The sequence below is a fragment of the Megalobrama amblycephala genome, linkage group LG9, assembly GCF_018812025.1.
Source record: "Megalobrama amblycephala isolate DHTTF-2021 linkage group LG9, ASM1881202v1, whole genome shotgun sequence".
Taxonomy (NCBI): Eukaryota; Metazoa; Chordata; class Actinopteri; order Cypriniformes; family Xenocyprididae; genus Megalobrama; species Megalobrama amblycephala.
This window is the reverse complement of record NC_063052.1, coordinates 13789229-13814393: the sequence shown is the minus strand read 5'-3', so window position 1 is coordinate 13814393 and position 25165 is coordinate 13789229. Positions and strand designations below refer to the sequence as shown.

The following is a 25165-nucleotide window of genomic DNA, read 5'->3' as shown; positions in this document are numbered from 1 at the left end:
GAACGAAGGTGTGGAACAACATAAGGGTGAGTAATTAATGACAGATATTTCATTTTTGGTTGAACTAACCCTTTAATATTGACCTTAAATAAAGCTGTTATGTGTCCATAAGCACCTGAAAAGCAGGTCCAGTTACATCTTGTAAAACCATCCAATCAAATAATGGCACTAATGGTGAAATATTCTAATAGAGTAATAAGCAATTTTGAGAGTTTTTTTTTAATTATCTTGTCATAATTATACTTTAAACATATGACTTAACATTCTCTATCTCATTTTCACACCCATAAGCTGTCTCCTGTGGGGTGCCCAAGGCTCCTGTGAACGGAGGAGTGCTTGCGATGGACTACTCCGTGGGCACACGTGTGACCTACTTCTGCAACGATGGCTACCGGCTGTCCTCCAAAGAGTTGACCAGCGCTGTGTGCCAGCCTGACGGCACCTGGAGCAATCACAACAAGGTCCCTCGCTGCTCAGGTACAGGCCAAACAGATGCAGAAACCCTTCAGCATGAATTTTACAGCAGATAAAGAGAATCACAGACAGTGTAAGAGGAAGGAGATGGACTTGTACGCAGAAATAATCGCCTTTTAATAGCATATGATAACTCTTGGGTGTGCATTAACTGGACCAGCCTGAAAAATCTGGTTTTTTTAAGCATTATTTATAAGCAAGAAAAGCACATTTTATTATACCATTGTTGTCAGATTTTATTGCTTATTTGAAGTGTTATTAAAACAGTTTAGACAAAGAGTTCTGGAAATTTCAGTCTTTCCCCATTCAAGTAAGCAGGATCTGTGCTTGTATCCCTGTTGGCTAAATATTAAATAGCTGCCGTGGGCATAACCAAGATGGCCGTCGAGTGAATCGTCTTGCCTTTAAGGGATTTTGAGAAATCTCTTTGCTTCAGCTTTAATCTTCATTTATTTATGAGCCAATTATATCTGCCGTGCCAAAACAATGCCTCTGTTCCAAAACCTACCTACTTAGGCAGCGTTTTAAGACATCTCAACACCACAGTAATGTTGCCTTTTAAGACTCATTCATTTAGAAAAATTCTTAAGTGAGGATGATAACTATAATGATAAAGATATAGAAATCATTCTACATATAAAACAATAACTATAAGGATAACGGCACAGAAGCAATATCATTGGAATCACTTTCAAAACTACTTTTTTCCAGCTGATGAATGATAAAAACATTGACAGCCAATCAGAATCCATCCTGCTTTAAAGAGCTTGAGCATTTAAAGCGACAGACACCTGCAGCGTTATCATTCATTGCATGCTAATATAGTATTATCTTTATAGTTATCGTTCTTGGTGTGAACGAGCCTTAAAGGGTTAGTTCACCCAAAAATGAAAATTCTGTCATTAATTACTCACCCTCATGTTGTTCCACACCTGTAAGACCTTCGTTCATCTTAGGAACACAAATTAAGATATTTTTGATGAAATCCGATGGCTCAGTGAGGCCTCCATAGGGAGCAATGACATTTCCTCTCTCAAGATCCATTAATGTACTAAAAACATATTTAAATCAGTTCATGTGAGTACAGTGGTTCAATATTAATATTATAAAGCCACGAGAATATTTTTGGTGCACCAAAAAAACAAAATAACGACTTATTTAGTGATGGCCGATTTCAAAACACTGATTCAGGAAGCTTCGGAGCGTTATGATTCAGAGTGTCGAATCAGCTGTTCGGAGCGCCAAAGTCACGTGATTTCATCAGTTTGGCGGTTTGACACGCGATCCGAATCATGATTCGATACGCTGATTCATACCTGATTCATTACCTGATTTCAAAGATGGACATACCAAATACCAAGACATTCTAATATTATTTTATTTACTTTTCACTATGCATTTTTTTTTTACCCAAGTTGTTATTCTGATCATTAATCATAAATAATTAATTTTTTGTAAATTTCGAAAAGTGAAAAAACTATTTTCACTATTGTATTATTTAAAAAACATTTAAAATGTAATATATTCATCTCTCTTTCTCTCTAAATATATATTGCAAAAGTGTTTCTTATTATTTTCAATGTTGTGCTACTTAATATTTTTGTGAAAACTGTGATACTTTATTTTTTTCAGGATGCTTTTATGAATAGAAAGTTCAAAAGATCAGCAATTTAATGCATCCATGCTGAATAAAAGTATTGGTTTCTTTTCTTTTGATTCATAACGCTCCGAAGCTTCATGAATCAGTGTTTTGAAATTGGCCATCACTATATAAGTCTTTTTTTTTTTTTTTTTTTTTTTTTTTTTTTGGTGCACAAAAAATATTCTCGTCACTTTATAATATTAATATTGAACCACTGTACTCACATGAACTGATTTAAATATGTTTTTAGTACATTAATGGATCTTGAGAGAGGAAATGTCATTGCTGGCTATGCAGGCCTCACGGAGCCATTTCATCAAAAATATCTTAATTTGTGTTCCTAAGATGAACAGTATTAATGACAGTATTTTAATTTTTGAGTGAACTAACCCTTTAAAGCAGCATTGCATTTATCCTTTGTGTTGAATGCAATCCCATAATGCATTATGGTGAAAAAATAAGATTGTGAATTGTAAATACTTAAAGTTTAAATGTCTGAATATTTTAGCCTACATTTGTGTGTGTGCTAACACCAAACTGTGAATAATGCTGTTTGACACATGTTGAGTTGCTGCCGTTCCAAATCAGTCAAATCAGTTTACTTATCACGCTGCCTTTGAAAATAGCATGGCAGCTCAGTAAGTTTTGGAATAGACCATAATAAAATATTAACAGTACTTGTGGGTGGTCATTTGTTTCTGAATACTGATTTCTATGTATTTTCTGCACAGTTGTGGTCTGTCCAAGTATCGGATCTTTCTCTCTGGAACATGGAAGATGGAGGATCGTCAACGGTTCGCATTATGAGTACAGAACCAAAATCATCTTCACCTGCGATCCTGGCTATTACCGCCTAGGCCCCGCCCACATTCAGTGCATGGCCAACGGTGCGTGGAGCTGGAGAAACGAGAGGCCCCACTGCCAAAGTAAGGGTGTAATTCAGCTCCAATCCACCAGCTGTTTGGCTCTGTTAGTCAAATGTTTAAACCGTCCTTGTTTGTCTTCCCTCTGCAGTCATCTCGTGTGGGGATCTAGCCACGCCTCCCAGTGGCAAGAAAATTGGAACTCAGACCTCCTTTGGGGCCACAGCCATATTTACATGTGACAATGGGTATATGCTGGTGGGATCTACTGTGAGAGAGTGTCTATCTTCTGGTCTGTGGAGTGGAACGGAGACGCGCTGCTTGGGTAATGTGGTGTACATTCACTGCTGCTGTTCACATCTGCTGTTTCAGGCATGTTTGCCTGGCAGTGGCCCAACTTGAGTTTTAAACCTTGTTTAGTGTGACTGAATCGTCATCATCCTAGTTTTTAGTAGTATTATCATTGAGAAGTTTGTGTACACCTACTCATTCTTTAATGCTACTGTTTCCCACATTTTGTAATTAAAGTCTTCTCTATGTAATAATATGCAGTAAATGGAAGTGTGGGAATTTAGTAGATCTTTTCCTAGATAGCAGCTCTGATTCTTTCCGCCAACTTCATCTATCCATTTGGAAGATTTTTAAACAGTAGCGAAGTGTTAGCAGCTTTTCCTTCACTGTTCTGTCAAAAAATATAATATATATACATATATATAGTCAGCTCTATTTTATTTTATTTTATTTTATTTTATTTTATTTTATTTTATTTTATTTTATTTTATTTTATTTTGTTTTTTATTTTATTTTATTTTGTTTTGTTTTGTTTTGTTTTATTTTATTATATTTTATTTTGTTTTGTTTTGTTTTTTTTTTTTTTTTTGTTTTTTTATTTTATTTTATTTTATTTTATTTTATTTTATTTTATTTTATTTTATTTTATTTTATTTTATTTTATTTTATTTATTTTATTTTGTTTTATTTTGTTTTGTTTTGTTTTGTTTTGTTTTACCTGATTTCAAAGATGGACATACCAAATACCAAGACATTCTAATATTATTTTATTTACTTTTCACTATGCAATTTTTTTTACTCAAGTTGTTATTCTGATAATTAATAATAATTAATTTTTTGTAAATTTCGAAAAGTGAAAAAACTATTTTCACTACTGTATTATTTAAAAAACATTTAAAATGTAATATATTCATCTCTCTTTCTTTCTCTCTATATATATATATTGCGAAAGTGTTTCTTATTATTTTCAGTGTTGTGCTACTTAATATTTTTGTGAAAACTGTGATACTTTATTTTTTTCAGGATGCTTTTATGAATAGAAAGTTCAAAAGATCAGCAATTTAATGCATCCTTGCTGAATAAAAGTATTAGTTTCTTTTAAAAAAATCTTAATGACCCCAATCCTTTGAACGGTGTATATATATACACACTCTCACACACTCTCTGTGTCTAAGTGCTTGAATTACATTTGACCTCAATCATGTTTCTTTCTCCTGCTCCACTGAAGGTCTCACTTTTGTGAATTTACATACACTCCACTAAACACTTAATTGCTTGAAGCAGTTCGTCTCTCTAAAAGCATTGGGTGTTAATATTTTACAGTGTAATGTAGCTGCTGCTCAGACCTCTCGCTTTAATCACTCTCTCTTCTTTTTCCTGTCCTTTCAGCCGGCCACTGTGGTTTACCCGAGCAGATCGTCAACGGTCAGGTGATCGGGGAGAACTTCGGCTACAGAGACACGGTCGTGTACCAGTGCATCTCCGGCTTCCGCCTCATCGGCTCCTCTGTGCGCATCTGCCAACAAGACCACAACTGGTCCGGACAGCTGCCCATCTGCGTCCGTGAGTTTGGGACTCGCGCTTTTCTCTTTCAGACAAGCTGTGGAAAATTACTGAATCCATGAATAGATTAATTCAGAAAAAGGCCGGAAGCACCACATGCTGGGTGAAGAAATAGACAAAGTCACATGTATTTTAGATATAGCCGTCAGTAGTTTAGTAAAAAATAATTAAAAATATGTTAATGCATATCTGGCCTGTATACATAATATATAAAACAAAAAAATGTCTTTGAATAGTTCTCATATGCAGGCATTTCTCAGCAAATATTAATGCAATTAATTCTGATTAATTAATAAGCTTTTCATGTACACTACCGTTCAGAAGTTTGAGGTCAGTAAGATATTTTATTAAAAGAAAATTAACTTTTGTTTAGCAAGGATGCATTAAATTGATCCAAAAGTGACAGTAAATACATTTATTATACAAAAGCTTTATATTTCATATTGATGCTGTTCTGAATAAAACTTTATCATGACTAACACAAAAACTGTTTTCAACATTGATAATAATCATAAATGTTTCTTGAGCAGCAAATCAGCATATTAGAATGATTTCTGAAGGATCATGTGACACTGAAGACTGGAGTAATGATGCTGAAAATTCACCTTTGATCACAGGAATAAATTACATTTCACAATATATTCACATAGAAAACAGCTATTTTAAATTGTTATAATATTTCACAATATTTCAATTTTTAATGTATTTTTAATCACATAAACGCAGCCTCGGGAAGCAGAATAGACTCTTTCAAAAACATTAAAAAATCTTACTGACCCCAAACTTCTGAACGGTAGTGTAATTAATTTATGTAAAGCTTTGACTCAATTGCCAGCCCTAATTTTAGCACGCTCACTGTTGCAGTTTTAACTACTACTACTATATCTGGGACACAGAAAATAACTCTATTGCAAACAAGCATAAGGGGATATGACATCATGACACAGACACTGCTCAGTGCTCTGTTTCTTCTTGCTAAATAGCACTGGCATTTAAAGCATCCACCTTAAGAGCTCTCTGTATTTAGGGAGCTATTTATATTTTTTTTAAGAATGTGCCGTCACTGTCATCTCCCACTGCACAGTGGCACGCCGGGTCCACGCTCACAGCCCACATCTATCAGACACGCACTGCAGCAAGTCTGCCTCACTTCAACGGGGGCGTTTATTTGTTTGAAGAACATTTAGACAAAATGAGCTGATAAAAAGGAGCTGCAGGGAAAGAAGTGAAGTCAGTCTCACCAAAAGCTGCAGTGTTTGAGACTGCAGGATTAATCCGCATCATCCCCCATCTTATTAAAGGAATAGTTCACACCAAAAAGCAAATTCTGTCATTTACTCACACTCATGTCACTCCAAACCTGTATGAGTCAAGTCAGGTCACCTTTATTTTTATAGCGCCCTATACAATACAGATTGTTCCAAAGCAGCTTTACATTGATTAACAGTAAAATATTGATTGCAAGTGATGCAAAGACAACAATAAACAGTCATTATTCAGTTGAAGTCAGTTCAGTGTTGATTCAGTTCGGTTATACAGTACAGTCCAAAAGTTTGGAACCACTAAGATTTTTAATATTTTTAAAAGAAGTTTTGTCTGCTCACCAAGGCTACATTTATTTAATTAAAAATACAGTAAAAAACAGTTAATATTGTGAAATATTATTACAATTTAAAATAACTGTGTACTATTTAAATATATTTGACAAAGTAATTTATTCCTGTGATGCAAAGCTGAATTTTCAGCATCGTTACTCCAGTCTTCAGTGTCACATGATCCTTCAGAAATCATTCTAATATGCTGATCTGCTGCTCAATAAACATTTATGATCATTTTCAATGTTGAAAACAGTTGTGTACTTTTTTTTTCAGGATTCCTTGATGAATAGAAAGTTCAAAAGAACAGCATTTATCTGAAATACAAAGCTTCTGTAGCATTATACACTACCGTTCAAAAGTTTGGGGTCAGTAAGAAATTTTTATTTTTATTTTTTTGAAAAGAAATTAAAGAAATGAATACTTTTATTCAGCAAGGATGCATTAAATCAATCAAAAGTGGCAGTAAAGACATTTATAATGTTACAAAAGATTAGATTTCAGATAAACACTGTTCTTTTGAACTTTCTATTCATCAAATAATCCTGAAAAAAAAAATATTGTACACAAATATTTTGTACAATTGTACACATTAAATGTTTCTTGAGCAGCAGATCAGCATATTAGAATGATTTCTGAAGGATCATGTGACACTGAAGACTGGAGTAATGATGCTGAAAATTCAGCTTTGATCACAGGAATAAATTACTTTGTGAAATATATTCAAATAGAAAACAGTTATTTTAAATTGTAATAATATTTCACAATATTACTGTTTTTTACTGTATTTTTAATTAAATAAATGTAGCCTTGGTGAGCAGACGAAACTTCTTTTAAAAACATTAAAAATCTTAGTGGTTCCAAACTTTTGGACTGTACTGTATACACTCATATTACTATGAATGGGAGAAAATGCAATGTGCAATATGCCGGAATAACTCCCGCCTTCTAAAGAAAACAGCCAATCGCCGTTTGGTAAAGTCATTGCCGTTAGAAGCTCTGGGGCCGGATTCACAAACATCTTCTTAAGAAAAAAGATAAGAACATTCTTAAGAATACAAAATATTCTTATCTTTATTCTTAAGTTTGAAAATAAGAAGAAATTAGCAGTTAAGAAGAATTTTATTCTTAAGAATGTTTCGTGAATCCGGCCCCTGGTTCCTATAGAAACAGCCAGTGTACTGAGATGTGCGCTTAGGACTGCGCATGCGCATTAGCTTGGTGCAGCCTGAAAAATGCTTTTTTCTTTGTCATGATTCGAGCATTTAAAAGCAACGTTTATGAGACAATTGTTAGATTTAATTGGTGATTTCAAATATCAAACTCAAAGAGATAGGAGCTGCACTTGCATGCCTGAGAGGTGTTTCAAAGATGGCCAGCGAGTGAAATGTTCGATAGTGACGTCATCTTCAGCTCTCATCCAATAGTGTCAGTGCAGTCAAATCAGTAATGTTGGTGAATATTAAGTGTCTCTGACTAAGCAAGCTAGATGCGACAGTGGCAACAAACCCAAACTCCGTCAGGTGACAGAATGGAGGAAAAAATAACCAGACTCAGTCTGGGGATCAGTTCTGACCAGATGAACCAACATGGTGTGATTTAATTCCAGGCTGCATCACATGTCAGATCGTGGATTGATCATTCAGAATATTTCATCCGTATGACTTTGTGTCCAAAACAACACTGAACCACACTGACTTTCATTGAGTGGACAAAAACTGTTCTTCAAAATATCTTCCTTTGTGTTCCTCAGAAGAAACAATGCAATACAGGTTTAGAAGTTGAGAAAATGATGACAGAATTTACTTTTTGGCTGCACTATCCATTTAAGGGACATGGGTGATGAGGAATTTGTCTGGGCGGATCCTGCGTTTTTCTGTCCTGAATGCAGTGTGATTTTTATCTTCTTATACAAAATGATGTTTCAAATGGTGGGTTATGACCTGAAATGGGTTGAGGGTAGTGTTATTTTAGTTTCGTTATAGTTTTGAATTAGTTTTTATTTTTAAATGTTTCGATTTCATGTTAATTTTAGTTTCATTTTTAGTAATTTTGTTATGTGCTTTTGTGGGGGGTTTAAAAATATTGCTATTTAGGTTTCATTTATTTTTATTTCAGTTTTAGTTTTAGTGAGTTTTAGTTTTATTTATTTCCAGGTAATAATTTTAGTGCTTTAACTTGATCTTATTTCAGTTTATTGCCAAAGCATAACTAATATTTATATTTTATTTCAGCTTTATTACAGTTAATGTTTTTAATAGTTTTAGTTAATGATAAAAACACTGGTTGCAGGTCTGTCTCTCTTGATGTGCAATGTAAAATCTGGGTTCTCTGCAAAACCACAGCTTATATTTGGTAATATTTGATATTTGATTCAACTTTCATTCCCACTTTCATTCATGCGGCATCTCTTCCATGATCTTTTAGAGAATAGCAGTCAATTACACTGAAAGCAGGGCGACTGCTGTTTCTCCAAGACATTACTGAAACAATCACGGAGCTGTTTTGCATCTACAAATCATCTCACACTTTCTGAAGCAGAATAAAGCAAAAGCAAAGAAAGGCAATTTCAGTGCCAGACAAGTTGCACTAGGCTTTGTGATTCCTCAATGGATCTAACCAATAGCAGCTGACATACTTGATGTATTAATCGTTTACCCGACTTAAAGACCCCATGAAATGAATATAGGAGTTGTGTGGCTTTTAGTGCAGTTCTGCTAGTTTGAGGTCATCTATTTGCTGGTGTATTACTAAAAGTTTGCAATTGATTTTCAGCAGATATATACATTTAAAATGTACATTTTTTCCTGGAAAATGAAGCAATTGATAATTGATCTTTCACTTAAGCGTATCCACATTTTTTTCCAATCAAATGCTTTCTAGAATTAAAATATCCCCTTTCACTAAGAACACATTTGATTAGCAAGTCGAATTACAAGTCGTAAATCTTTTGTTTTTCTTTATATTTTTGGTTTTAATTTCAATTTTAGTAATTTTATTGTGTGCTTTTTGTCATTTTTGTATACGTTTTTGTACTAGCAAGGTGTGCCTAATAAAGGTGAGTGTAGTTTGTATTCATTTTTATTTCTGTTATTTTAGTGCATCAAGTTAAACTAGATCAAAATGAGAAATGTTGCCTTGGCAACTAGCTGAAATAAAAAAATTTTTTTTTTTTTTTTTTCAGTTAATGTTCATTCTATTTCAAGCAACAAAAATGTTAGTTTCAGTTAACTATAATAACCCTGCTATGGTGGAAATTAAAGGCTTTTTAAAGGCACTCACTTCATATTTGAATCTGAAGTACATCAACACAGGAATTAAAAAAAAACATGCTCATTAAGGTCTTTAAACATAAAAGGTTTTGTCACATCTTACATTTCTACATTTCCATCTACATTTCACAAGATTTGCACTACAAGCTGAAATCAGAAGGATATGTGTGGGTACATTTTCAGCTATTTTAGCATACAGTGATTTGGTTGGAAATTGGGCTACGGAGAGTCTTTAAATGAAAGGGAAATTGCCTCCGTGCAAAGAGAAACAAATTACAACTGTGATTATGCAAATCAACTCTGGCTTTTTATGAGTTCAGAAAAGACGCACAAAATATACTGTAGCCTGGAAGAGCTATTACAAAAGCAAATATACCTCTAAATGTGTCATATCAGCGGAAGAAATTTCTCTTTAATTAAATAAGAGCTCTTCTGGAGCTCAGTATGTTAATCAACACACATTATAGAGACCTTTAGTGAGACGTGTGAGGATAGGCCCTTCATACTCGACTTACATAATACGCAGTAGATCCCAAGAAACTTGCACTGCTAACACCAGCTCCATATCTGAAACTGATTGACAGTTTAGTTCTAATACATTCCCCACATAAGTGAAGTAAACTCAACCTGGCATGTAATTAAAAGGCAGTATGTTGTTGTTAGATTGATTTACATTGCCGCCTGTATGTACTCTGATAAACGATATGATTTGAACGTCTAATCTGAACATCGGAGTGACAGCTTTCACCCGAAGGCATTGAGTGTGAATCTTCTGTTTACAGCATGTAACGCTTCATTCAGCCAACAAATGCCTGCAATTGAGCACAAATGGTGCCGTGTTGCCCATTGCTATTACAACAGCGGATTTCATTGGACTAATGTTCCCTTCACACAAAGACTGTTACAGAGCTCTTAAATGACACACCTCCAGACAAAATGTCTTGATGTGCTATAGAGGATGAGGTTTTTATGCCATATGAAGTTTGGGGTCTGTAAGATTTTTTTTTTTTTTTATGTTTTTGAAAGAAGTCTCTTATGTCTAAGTCTCTTTATTTAATAAAAAATACAGTAAAAAAAATGTAAAATATTATTACAATTTAAAAAAACTGCTTACTTTTCTCATTTATGTTAAAATACAATTTATTCCTGTGATCAAAGCTGCATTTTCAGCATCATTACTCTAGTCTTTAGTGTCACATGATGCTTCAGAAATCATTCTAATATGCTGATTTGCTGCTCAAGAAGATTATCATCAATGTTGAAAACAGTTCATATTTTTGTGGAAAAAAATTTTCAGAATTGTTTGATGAATAGAAAGTTCAAAAGAACGACACTTATTTGAAATAGATTTTTTGTAACATTGTAAAAGTAATTTGATCAATTTAGTATTAATTAGTATTAATTTATTGCAAATAAAAATCTTTCTGACCCCCAACTTTTGAACAACAGTGTATTGATAAATAGACCAATGTATTTTCTACAAATATTATAATTATTATAAATTATTTATTATTTATTTTCATTGAATGTTCTTTTCTCTACACTGTAAAAAATATATATTTTTATGATTTATCATTTTTTCTTTTGTCAAATCAACTTCAATAATTAATTTGGTTCAGATAACATAATATTTTGAGTTTCTGTTGATTAAACCAATCGCCTTCATTATATTAACTCAAATTTTTAATTTTAATGAACTCAACATTTTAAGTCAGTCTAGAATTTTTTCTTTAGCTGTAAATCATACAGTTAAAATGTAACTCCTTAAATTCAATAACTTTTGCTTTAAAATGATGGCATATGATATTTTTTTTGTTTGTTTGGTTGTTGTTTTTTCAAACACATTCTTACTGATATCAAACACATCACACACAAGTTTTCAAATGAATGTGCGGTGTACATCTTTATTGTTGAGCCCTGCCTTTAAAGATGTGTTTATGTGATTGTGTCCCATTTGAAATGATGGTGAATTAATCCTGCCTTCGTTTCTGTTCAGTGATATTTAGACTGTGGTGCTGGTTTTGAATTGCCTTTGCATCAAGGGGAAGCCAAATGTGATTTATTGCATCTAAGTTGGCAACTTACCAAATAAATGATTAGGAACTAATTTCCCACAGTGACCAATCAACATTAAGGCCACATCTATTTTCTGCCATAATTTAATCACGCTCTAAAAACATTTCCGTCATTTAATATGTACCTGTTGTGAGAAAACAGCTTCCCACATTGCTACACACAGATGGTCTTAACATGATGCTTGCGCCATATTAAAACATCTCACTCTCGTCATCTCTAGCCATCAGCTGCGGACACCCGGGGAGCCCCATCTATGGACGTACCGTAGGCAATGGCTTCAACCTGAACGATGTGGTGAGCTTCTCCTGCAACATGGGCTACGTGATGGAGGGCCCCTCTCGGGCCCAGTGTCAGGCCAACCGACAGTGGAGCCAGCCACCACCAACATGTAAAGGTGGGGAGAAAAGTTAAGTCTTTTATTCACACGGAGCTTTGCCTGATTCACCGCCTGACAGTATTAAAGCACCGCAGTGCACCCTGTGGGTAAGAAAGGGCACGGCGGCTGTTGGATGTTGCTAAGTGGCTGCCAATTGCGGGGTTTGGTGGCTGAAAGTACACTAACAAAAATGTCATTAATGATGTCTGGTAAGGAGAAACAATGTTATACTGTTGTTATACTAAAATGTCATGCCGAATATATTTTAGTTTGAAATAGAATGCATGTTGTGTGATATGCCATTATGCATTTGTGCGCTCACTTATTACTGCATGCAACTGTATGATCATGATACTAACACACTTTGAGCTATATTATATTACAAAAATGATTGTTTTAATTTATTTATATTATTTCAATATTAAAATCATTATATTTTAATGTTTATAAGATATTTATATATTTAATATAACAATTTGAGCTAAATTATATTTAAAAATATATTATATTATATTATAAAAATAAATAGTTTTATTTATTTATAATATTATTTAAATATTAAAATCATTATATATATTATATATTTTAATGTTTATAAGATATTTGTACATGTAATATAGCACAGTTTGAGCTAAATTATATTTAAAAATATATTATGTTATAAAAATAAATGTTTATTTATTTATAACATTATTTAAATATTAAAATCATTATATGTGTTATATATTTTTAATGTTTATAAAATATTTATATATACCAGATTGAACTAAATTATATATTTATTCTATATTTTTTATATTTATAATATAATTATATATTTAATCTAACAGTTTGAGCTAAATTATATTTAAAAATATAATATATTATAAAAATAAATGTTTTAATTTATTTATAAAATATAAAAATATGTTATATAGGGGTGTGACGAGACGAGACGAGACTCGAGATTGAGTTCACGAGACGAGACAAGATGGCGAAATACATGACTAGAAAAAATATTCTGCAGGTGTATTTGAAATCATCTTGTAATGAATGTCATTTCAGTTCTACTTTCTGAGTATGAATTATCATATGCAGTAAAAGACAACAATACCCAAGTACTGTAAAAGGTTTTGCCACTAACTCAACTGACTGACTTCTCTCCTGTATGATTTCATACGAGTCTCTTCAGACCTTACTGTACATGATTTATGAGCTTCTACAACTTTTGACCTCCTAACTGAACTCCTTTCCACAAACTGATCATAGAAATAAAAACAGTATAAATAAAAATGGTAACACTTTACAATAAGGTTCTCATTTATTAACATTAATGCATTAACCAACATCTACTAACAATGAGCAATATATTTGCTACAGTATTTATTAATCTTTGTTTATGTTAGTTAATAAAAATAGTCATTCATTGTTAGTTCATGATAGTTCACAGTGCATTAACTAATGTTAACAAATGAAACCTTACTGTTTGTGCTTAATAAGATTAAGAGAAAACTGTTATTCATTTTTATGTTAACACTTTACATTAAGTGCAACCATAATCACACTCTCAATATTCAAAGTGCAAATAAGACCACATTTTTCTTTGATATAGAGCTAACTACACTGCCCAGCCTAAAATAGCTTTCATATTGAGAGATATAACTCTGCGCGTAACTCTGTAAATATGGAGCGGCGGCGACCGTTATCCAACTGAATTAAATGTTTTTTATTTAAATACAAAGCAAAACGACAGTGGAGGCGTAATGTAAACAAAGCAGTGGCATATTCTTTCCTAAACATCCTAACACTCTGTCATGGCAACATCAGGAGACTACTTTTCGCCTCGACGAGAAATCTCGTCACACGAGACAAGTGACACGAGATCTTGTCACACCCCTAATGTTATATTATAAAAATAAATGATTTAATTTATTTATAATATTATTTAAATACTAAAATCATTTTATATTATATATATATTATATATTTCTAATGTTTATAAAATATGTATATATTTAATATAACAGTTGTTTGAGCTAAATTAAATAAAAAAATATTATATTATAAAAAATTAATTTATTCATAATATTATTTAAATACTAAAATCATTACATACATTAAATATTTTATGATAAAATTGTATATATTTAATAAAACAGTTTGAGCTAAATTATATTTAAATAATATATATATATATATATATATATATATATATATATATATAATAAAAATAAATGTTTTTATATTTCTAGTATTATTTAAATACAAAAATCATTTTATATTATATAATATATTTCTAATATTTATAAAATACGTATATATATTTAATATAACTCAGTTTGATCTAAATGATATTTAAATATACATTATATCATAAAAATAAACGTTTTAATTTATTTATAATATAAATATCTATCTATCTATCTATCTATCTATCTATCTATATATATATATATATATATATATATATATATATATATATATATATATATATATATATATATACAAACACGATTCCAAAAAAGTTGGGACACTGTACAAATTGTGAATAAAAAAGGAATGCAATAATTTACAAATCACATAAACTTATATTTTATTCACAAAAGAATATAGATAACATATTAAATGTTGAAAGTGAGAAATTCTGAAATGTCATACCAAATATTGGCTCATTTTGGATTTCATGAGAGCTACACATTCCAAAAAAGTTGGGACAGGTAGCAATAAGAGGCCAGGAAAAGTTAAATGTACATATAAGGAACAGCTGGAGGACCAATTTACAACTTATTAGGTCAATTGGCAACATGATTGGGTATAAAAAGAGCCTCTCAGAGTGGCAGTGTCTCTCAGAAGTCTAAGATGGGCAGAGGATCACCAATTCCCCCAATGCTGCGGTGAAAAATAGTGGAGCAATATCAGAAAGGAGTTTCTCAGAGAAAAATTGCAAAGAGTTCGAAGTTATCATCATCTACAGTGCATAATATCATCCAAAGATTCAGAGAATCTGGAACAATCTCTGTGCGTAAGGGTCAAGGCCAGAAAACCATACTGGATGCCCGTGATCTTCGGGCCCTTAGACGGCACTGCATCACATACAGGAATGCTACTGTAATGGAAATCACAACATGGGCTCAGGAATACTTCCAGAAAACATTGTCGGTGAACACAATCTACCGTGCCATTCGCCGTTGCCGGCTAAAACTCTATAGGTCAAAAAAGAAGCCATATCTAAACATGATCCAGAAGCGCAGGTGTTTTCTCTGGGCCAAGGCTCATTTAAAATGGACTGTGGCAAAGTGGAAAACTGTTCTGTGGTCAGACGAATCAAAATTTGAAGTTCTTTTTGGAAAACTGGGACACCATGTCATCCGGACTAAAGAGGACAAGGACAACCCAAGTTGTTATCAGCGCTCAGTTCAGAAGCCTGCATCTCTGATGGTATGGGGTTGCATGAGTGCGCGTGGCATGGGCAGCTTACACATCTGGAAAGGCACCATCAATGCTGAAAGGTATATCCAAGTTCTAGAACAACATATGCTCCCATCCAGACGTCGTCTCTTTCAGGGAAGACCTTGCATTTTCCAACATGACAATGCCAGACCACATACTGCATCAATTATAAAATCATGGCTGCGTAGAAGAAGGATCCGGGTACTGAAATGGCCAGCCTGCAGTCCAGATCTTTCACCCATAGAAAACATTTGGTGCATCATAAAGAGGAAGATTTGACAAAGAAGACCTAAGACAGTTGAGCAACTAGAAGCCTGTATTAGACAAGAATGGGACAACATTCCTATTCCTAAACTTGAGCAACTTGTCTCCTCAGTCCCCAGACGTTTGCAGACTGTTATAAAAAGAAGAGGGGATGCCACACAGTGGTAAACATGGCCTTGTCCCAACTTTTTTGAGATGTGTTGATGACATGAAATTTAAAATCAACTTATTTTTCCCTTAAAATTATACATTTTCGCAATTGAAATGTTTGATATGTAATCTATGTTGTATTCTGGAATAAAATATTGAAATTTGAAACTTCCACTATTCCATTATTCACAATTTGTACAGTGTCCCAACTTTTTTGGAATTGGGTTTGTGTGTGTATATATATATATATCCTATGTTCATTTTTAAAGAAGATCCAGCGTATTTTATTGTGTCCTAACAGTAATTTTTTGAGTGGATGTCTGTGACAGAATGGCAAATTCTCATTCTACATGCGTCGCATGCGTGGAGCATCTGACCTAGTTGTTTCCACTGAAGTCACTTGCTTAGTGCTTCTGCCAAATAACACATGTCTCTGTTTCTGTCCTCTCCCTTTCTTCTCTTTATTCAGTTGTCAATTGCTCTGATCCTGGGATTCCAGCCAACTCTATCAGGCAGAGTAAGATCGAACACGGAAACTTCACCTTTGGCACGGTGGTTTTCTACGACTGCAACCCCGGCTATTACCTGTTCGGCTCTCCCGTCCTCACCTGCCAGCCCACGGGTCAATGGGACAAACCGCTGCCCGAGTGTATCGGTATGTTTCTGGCATCTTTCAATGAAAATTTGGCAGTGGCATTGTGGTGCTAATTACCTGTTCATTCCAGTAATTGAGGGGAATTAGTTGCACGACCCTCTTCCTGCTGCTTAAGATCAGTGGATGTAATTGAAGGACAGGTGGCAGATTAATTAGCAATGGCAGGTTTTTTTAATCTGTTCCCTGCTTTATTATGTGAAAGTTGAAACACGGCACATCTTCAGCCCGTGTACAGCTCAGTGAGACACGTTCTGCAGCAGCTGCGAAGTCGACGGGACCTGAGCTCACATTTTGCCCTGACAAGACTCCCTGCTGTCAGAGATGCCCTTTCGCCCAGTCGCCACTTTGCTTTGTGTTTCCATAATCTTTCCTGTAGTTTTACATGTCTGAACACCATTTGCAGGGCTCTTTGAATGCCTAAGCGACTCTACAGTAAGATCTGAGACACGTTCCGCATAACAAAAGCTGACGCTTACTTGCAGTGTTTATTGTTTCTCGACTGGTTATGAGAATTACTCAATGCTTTATTTTTTATATATTTATATGTGATCAAACCTGTTATATGTAAACAGCTTTTCTGCTGACATGCAAAAATATATACTGTATGCACAGCTGAGACCCTTTGTTTAACTTTTTTCTGTTGTTTGACATCTAAAACATGTTTAAAAAAATGTTTTTTTATGTTAGCTTTATTACATGTGCACATTAAAGCCTCATTACTTACCACTAATACCATTTTAAATAAATTTTGATAAATTATTATATTAAACTAGATTAAAAAGTTTGTAGACAAACTTTATGTTGGCTTGAGAAAGCCTAGCCAGAAAGTTTGAAGCAGTTTTAAAAAGTATGAAGGTTTTAAGGCTGTGGTGTTTTGTGTGGATTCAAGGGCGTTGCTACACGGTTTTTAGGGTGTTCTGACAGATAGATAGATCGATAGATAGATAGATAGATAGATAGATAGATAGATAGATAGATAGATAGATAGATAGATAGATAGTGAGTGAGTTCTGGACTGTTGCTAGGTATTTGCTAGGGTGTTGCTATGCGGTTGCTAGGGTATTCTGGTCGGTTGCTTGGGTGTTGCTATGTGGCTGCTAGGGTACTCAGGTTGGGAGCTAGGGTGTTGCTATGTGGTTGCTATGGTACTCTGGGTGTTTGCCAGGGTGTTACTATATGGTCGTTAGGGTATTCTGGGTGATTGCTAGGTTGTTGCTTTGCAGTTGTTAGGGCACTTGAGGTGGTTGCTAGGGTGCTGCTATGCGGTTGCTAGGGTGTTCTGGGTGGTTGTTAGGTTGCTGCTATGTTGTTGCTAAGGTATTCTGGGTGGTTGCTGTAGTACTCAGGTTGGTTGCTAGGGTGTTGCTATATGATTGCTAGGGTAATTGCGGTGGCTGCTAATGTGTTAGGTAATTGGGCTGGTTTCTAGGGTGTTGCTATTTAGTTGCTAGGGTAATTGGGCTGGTTGCTAGGGTGTTGCTTTGCTGTAGCTAGGGTATTCTGGGTGGTTGCTAGGGTGTTGCTATGTGGTCACTAGGCGGTTACTAGGGTATTCTGGGTGATGCAATGCGGTTTCTAGGATATTCTGGGTGGTTGCCACGGTACTCAGGGTGGTTGCTACGGTTTTGCTATGTGATTGCTAGGGTAATCGGGGTGGTTGCTAAGGTGTTGCTACTCAATTGCTAGGGTGTTGCTTTGCAGTTGCTAGAGTGTTGCTATGTGGTTGTTATGGTACTCAGGGTGGTTGCTAGGGAGTTGCTTTGCAGTTACTAGGGAACTCTGGGTGGTTGCTAGTGTGTTGCTATGCAGTAGAGTATTAGATAGATAGATAGATAGATAGATAGATAGATAGATAGATAGATAGATAGATAAAATGAGTCTCAGTGGTTTAGAAATAGCACATAGAATGGCAGCTTAATCGAGTCTAGTGGATTAATAAATTTGAAACAGTGAGGTCTAAGATACAGGAAAGGAAGAAACTTTCAGAAAGTGCTGATCAAACCATTCTTACAGGAAGCTGAATTAGCACTGTATTCATTGAGATAAACTAGAACGAATATATAATTAAAAGTAAAGAGCACCTTTGTTTCAAGTCTTTTATGTTTTATTATAATCATATTCAATTTGTGAATGTGTTCTGAAGGAGTTTTTGCCGATCCACTTATTTTTCCACACTTTTCTGCGTGTGTTGTGGACAGTGGTGGACTGCGGGCATCCTGGATCTCCTCCCAATGGAGTGCTGAGTGGGGACAAGTTCACCTTTGGCGCCACGGTGCGCTACAGCTGCACGGGTGGCCGGCAACTGAAGGGCGAGTCCTCACGAACCTGCCAGCTCAACGGCCATTGGAGCGCACCCATGCCCTTTTGCTCAGGTAGGACGGACATCCATCAACACAACCTGCACAATTAAAGTTGCTAAGAACCATTTAATGCTACATTACACCATGTCCTGACCAGACACGATAAGATTCCAGCGACGATTCCACACCAGATGCGACACGACTACGAAACGCGACAAAATCAATCAAAAATCACAGATAATCGGAAGAGCTTGTGGTCAAAAAATTGTCTATTTTAATAAATTGATCTTTGGGAGCAACAGTGGCAGTGTGCCGATTTTTGTTTATTTATGAAGTGTTTTATCTGATCGATTCAAACAGCTTTGTGCTCATTAAACAATAGCACAAAGCAAATCTTGTTTTTCCTTACATTCGTAGGTTGCAAAAGTTATTTCATTCCACAAATTTGATTGGACAGGCGATATACCAAAAGCACTGGTGTTTTGTAAAACAGTTCTGTATCAGTCTGATGTCTGTGTTCGCAACACTTCCTGCTTTGGCTTCATTTGGAACTGTTTTCTCTGGCATAGAGCAAACCTGAAAAATAGCTGGCCATGTTGTGTTTGGAATGTGATTTATTTGAAATTACACCAAAGTTATTTCTAGTCCAATTTGTGTTCTAATTTGAGTTCCAAGAGTCCTGATATACAGTCCAGCACTGGGAGTTCTCACTGTTTCTATCACTCTGCTTGTCTGTGTTCCAGACAGAATCTCAGTCTATTTACTAGTGGTGGGGATTTTTTGGTGACTCTTTCTGCACGTTATATATCGGTATGCTAGTACATGGTGATTTTTTTTTTTTTACAATTGATTCATTGTGCCATTCACTCAAACTGCTTGTTTAAAAACACTGATTCATTCAGGAAATTTCCTTATAAAAAATATCTCCCTTTGCATTGAACTTTGAGCGTCGTAACTTTGCAGATGTTGTTTATGTTCAAACAGCAACATTACACACTAACTAAAGTTAAAAAAGTCAAATCATAATCAACCACCCCTTTAACAGTAATGATAACTATATTAATGCTTACACCAATGCATAATAATGTAATTTTTATAATAAGTGTGCTATGCAGTTTTGTCATCTGCTCCTTCAAATGCTCTTCATCTTCATAAGCTGGAAAAAATCATTCTGAATGCCTCTGATATTTCTTTCCAATTCCTCGTCACGTAAAGCTTGTGAAACAGAAATACCACAAAAACAGACTTGTAATAGACTGAAATAAGATGCAATTTGTTTCGTATCTTTCCCCTTTCAATGCATGTGAGTGTATTTATTCCTCTGGGGCTTGCCATTGAGAGTATATGTTTATGCACAGTTTGAGTGAGAAATAGAGTTTCTTTCAGTAAACACAGTCTGTTCTGCCTCTGCTTTAGTATGTAATTAGTCATTATATTAGTCATTTAGGTGTAGAAGAACCTCAGAAAATAGCTCGGTTGCACAATCACCACGAATAACAATTGGTGAGAAGTAAGTTTGGATGACTTCCAAGCAGCAAAATGTCTTCAAATAGAGCTTGTGAGTTCTTCGGTGTGAGAAGAAACTTATTGTACACCAGCAAGGCCGTGAGAATCCGCCGCAGCAGCAGGACCATTAACTCAGCAGAAGTTTGAGTCGGCGGGACTGTTAACACTCGCCCGCTGAGAGACACGGCCCTCCAATTGCCCGATGACTATGTAAATTAAGTTTACGGCTGAAAAATCAACTGGTGGGGCGCCGCCTTAAGCCTGCGTCTGACATCTGTGAGGTGCATAATTAATCTGTGGGTTTGCTGTGCGTTTTTTTTTTTTTTTTAAACATTTCGGTCATTTTTTATTGAGATTACATGCAAATGGTTTTCGCTGGAGATACAGTAGTGGCCAAAAATGATGACCGGAGGGGATATTTGTTTTTAACAACGCTACAACCATCAAAACACTAAAGGCACAATATACGGTCAAATGTATGAGGTAACACAGCGCTGTTTATCATATTAGATACATTTGAGTGTGTTGAAAATGATGTTATAACATTACTCTGTGTGTTTGCTTGGCAGCTGCTATGAGACACTTGTTGCACACTGCAGTAAGCTAGATCGATATTAGAATATCATATTAATATAATCAAGAAAACGAGATCCAAACAATAAAACTAAATGTGTTGAGCTAAATATAAATGATTAGTTGTTTGCCTATAAATGGGTCCAAACAGTTGTTCCCTTGTCTAATAAAAAATATAATATGTTAAAGCATCTTTGGTGTTTCCATGGTTTCTACAAAATAAAACTGGAAATCGAGGGTAACATGGTTTTACACTCCAGGTCTTGATGGCCAATTCCGATTTTTTTTTTACTATATCAGATTTTTTTTGACGCCCCACTTTCATCTTTTTTTAAAGTGACCCGATATCTGCATTTACACTACACTTGGCAAAAAAAAACAAAAATAGCATTATGATATCAAGAAATCAATTTTAATAGTATATTGAGTTTGAGTTATTGACATGGAATTCATAGAAACATTTTTAATGCAATAGTTTAATCCTTACATCAAAACATCATACATCATGTCTTCATGACATGTTTTGATGATTATGTACACAGATCCGCTAGAAGTGTGCGAGTGGAATAACAGTCAGGTGGTAGAACTTTTGTTTAGCATGTCAGAGGTTCCTCGTATAGGTTTTTTACTCATTAAAACCAAATGCATTAATCAGTGATTGTATATCAAGGGCAGGGACATGTTTGTGTGCATTTCATTTTGTGGTTTCACTGGAACGAATAGGGAGAGTCTCCACAGCGGTCAGTCTCTTGTCGTCGTCGCTGACAACTGCACTAAGCGTGATTTCAAAAGCAACACATTTCAGCACCAGATCGCCTTTTATTTAACACAAACGAACAAAATTAATACTCTGCTAGTCAACTAGAGATGTTTAATTTGTTATAGATATATCTGTACCGCAAAATGTTTCAAAAAGTCACTTGGGAATATCCAATCTGTCCACTTACACGGCAGGCGCAAATGCACATTTCTGATTCATATCAGATTTATTTCCACATATGAATGAGGCCTGAAACCAATCGGAGAATATCGGAATCCATGCGTATTTTTCCTGCTTCCACATTCGTGGGTCAAATCCGGAAAAAATCAGAAATGGGTCATTTGAACCATGCAGTGTAAATGCGGCCATTGATAGGCGATGCACGGACACTTGCTTATTACTCTGGATTTAAACATTCTTGGAAACATCTGGGATAATGTAAGTACACAAGTCAACAAAATATTGAAAAAAACATTTTATATATTTTAAATATGAGGGAAGAACAAAATAAACTTGGTTATGGTATTTATCTGAAAAAAAACATTTGGCAAAAAAGGCAAACTACAGCTACAGGTTTTATTTTACTATGAAAATGTTTTTTTTTTTTGACATATTTTTGCATGTGTTCATAATATCTTTGTTTGACAGTCTGGCCAAAAAGTATGTGCACACAACTGACATGTTTATTGCTTTATCACAAATAAAACAATTGTCTCCAAGCACAACTACGCAATATGCTTACAAATTTTAATAATATTTGAATAAAGTAAAGATGTCAATTGTCCTGTGCCGGACATCACTACTATGTATGCAGAAACATACACGCACACAACTGCAGGAGTTCGTGTCTGTTTATGTTGTTAGATTTTAAAACAGGAACAGGGACCTCAAGATAATCTGTGGAGACCAGACCCAACATTCATAATTCATAACAAACACAACACAATACCCCAGCATCTCACTGCTGTTGTTCATTCTGCAAAAGGAAAGGAAAGGCATGTACTAACTGGGAAAAATCCAGAGGTGAACCTCAAAGGGCTCCACATGTCCCTACACCCACACGTACAACACAAGTTTTGTCGAGCAGCAAACATGGCTTAGAGAGATTTTACATAAGCCGTACACCATCCACACAAAAACGCTCTGCAAGGCCACTTCAAATAGCTCTAAACTTGGTGTGCTAGCGGCAGCTGAGCCTTTGTCACATGGAATTATTGCGAATCAAGGATCCCTGTGTCCAATACCTCACCTTACTCTTATTCTACCACACTGTCACATTGTCCTTGGGGACTTTAAAGAGAATTAAATATAAACACGCAGCAAAAGTGAGAGAATGGCTCAGTCATTGGCATTTGGGTGTTATAACCCATTCTGGTTCAGTGAGCTAAGTTATATAGTCTGAGTATGGTTGTGGCCTTTATAAAAAAAGATTTTGTGCACTGAACCACTGACATGGTATTGATAGTGAAGGACACGATTCTCCCTCTTTGACAAAATTTTGTGTTGTTTGCATGTTCTTGAGATTGAGAAGGAGCTCTTGAATTATTAGAAATCAGGCCAAAAGGTTGTGCTGTTTTTTGTATAAGCCTGTTGACTGAACTTTGATTGGTTTGGTTGATTGTAGTGTCCTTGTGTTTTTCCATCCATCAGAATCATTGTTCATGATAAACACTCGGTGTGCATTTTTTAAGCCCATAAATTGTAAAAATGACGTGTATTTTGAGAGGGGGTCTGAATGACCGCAGATGACATTTAGTAATGTGTGTGGGTAAGATGACTATGAGATAGTCTAAAATACTGTCTGGAACCTTCAAACTGAGCATTTATTGAGCATTGGATATACCTTGACTTGTATGCGTACACAGGCATTCGATGCATGCACGGTTTTGAGCAATCTCTCGCCACGAGTTACAACCCATGTAAATATATTTGTATTCTTTCATGCTTGAGTTGTACAAAAGGGTACTTTCTAACCTCTTTGCACAATCTCTCATCTATGTAGGCCTCCATCGTCACTGTAGCTTGCATGCGTTCTGGTCTGTTCTGTTTATGCAGGTTTTCTTCGACTAACTTGTGAATCGACACCCCTAGGACACGGTTGCCACCTTGTGGATAAACTAATTACTGCAAAAAATTGAATGTGCACGTGCAACAAAAATCCGACGGTGCACGTACAGTACTTGCATACTCTTCTTATGACGAAATCCCTGTTGCATCAACTGTACACTGACCCTCACATATGCATCAAAAGTGAAGTATACTTTGCCCTTTAGGCTGAGCAGCTCTACTTTTGTATTCAGCAAAACCACACCTCATGATGCCGATGTGTGCCAAATGTAACAACTGTAACTTTAGTGGTTCAGCAACATATTTTGTTGTTTACTTGATCTTTGTCGTGCAAGCACTTGGAATGTCTCATTGGCCCATTTACTTTACTGTTCAAAAGTTTGGGGTCAGTATGATTTTTTTAAAAGAAATTAATACTTTTACGCAGCAAGGATGCATTAAATTGATCAAAAGTGACAGTAAAGACTTACCAAAATATATATATCAATATACTATAAGCTGTAAATGTTGTTTTTCCTATCACAGTTTCTACACAAAAACATTTATAATATTTTTAAAATGCTTCTTGAGCAGCAAATCATCATATTAGAATGATTTCTGAAGGATCATGTGACACTGAAGACTGGAGTAATGATGCTGAAAATTCAGCTTTGATCACAGAAATAAATTACATTTTGAAATACATTAAAATTACATTAAAATTATTGTTGTTTTAAATTGTAAAAATATTTGTCAATAGTCCTGTTTTTTGGTTAAATAAATGCAGCCTTGGTGAACATAAGAGAAAAACATCTTACTGACCCCAAATCTTTGAACGGTAGTGTAGATTCAAAATCATATTGTAATTTTGTCATGATTGTGTCATATAACAGAGCATTTTTGTTTTAAATGAGGACAGAAGGTGCATTCACACTTCAAGTCACCAAACTATTAGTTGCAAGTATCTTAACACTCATTTTCTCATTGCTACTTGGGGTCACATAAGTCAAATGTATTTTAATATAAATGTATAATTGTAAAAATATTACTATATTATGTTGCTATTATAGTACCTTTAATTTTACTCTTTTTTTATTTTACTAAACATTACCTATTGATGTTTCTTTTCGGCATGCAGGAAGAAATAATGAAATAGTCATGTTGTAACTGAGTAGAGTACTAAGTGAATTAAACAACAGATTTTTAAAAACTAAAAAGGTTTACAGTAATGTCCAACATGCCTCATGTGGTCCCAACACAAATGGATTAAGTAAACTTCCATTTGACAAATTTAAATTGATTGCACCCAATGAAGTTAAGCTGTGTCAAA

The 25165-nt window shown here is 34.8% G+C and overlaps 1 protein-coding gene across 1 annotated transcript in view; it reads left to right on the top strand.

Moving 5' to 3' along the window:
- Window positions 1-25165, top strand: part of csmd3b (CUB and Sushi multiple domains 3b) — a 521564-nt gene that overhangs the window by 445784 nt on the left and 50615 nt on the right. Inside the window, 7 exon segments of the mRNA XM_048201776.1 lie at window positions 292-477; window positions 2848-3042; window positions 3131-3304; window positions 4660-4833; window positions 11997-12170; window positions 16465-16650; window positions 18849-19022. Coding sequence (XP_048057733.1) covers window positions 292-477; window positions 2848-3042; window positions 3131-3304; window positions 4660-4833; window positions 11997-12170; window positions 16465-16650; window positions 18849-19022 — 1263 coding nt within the window.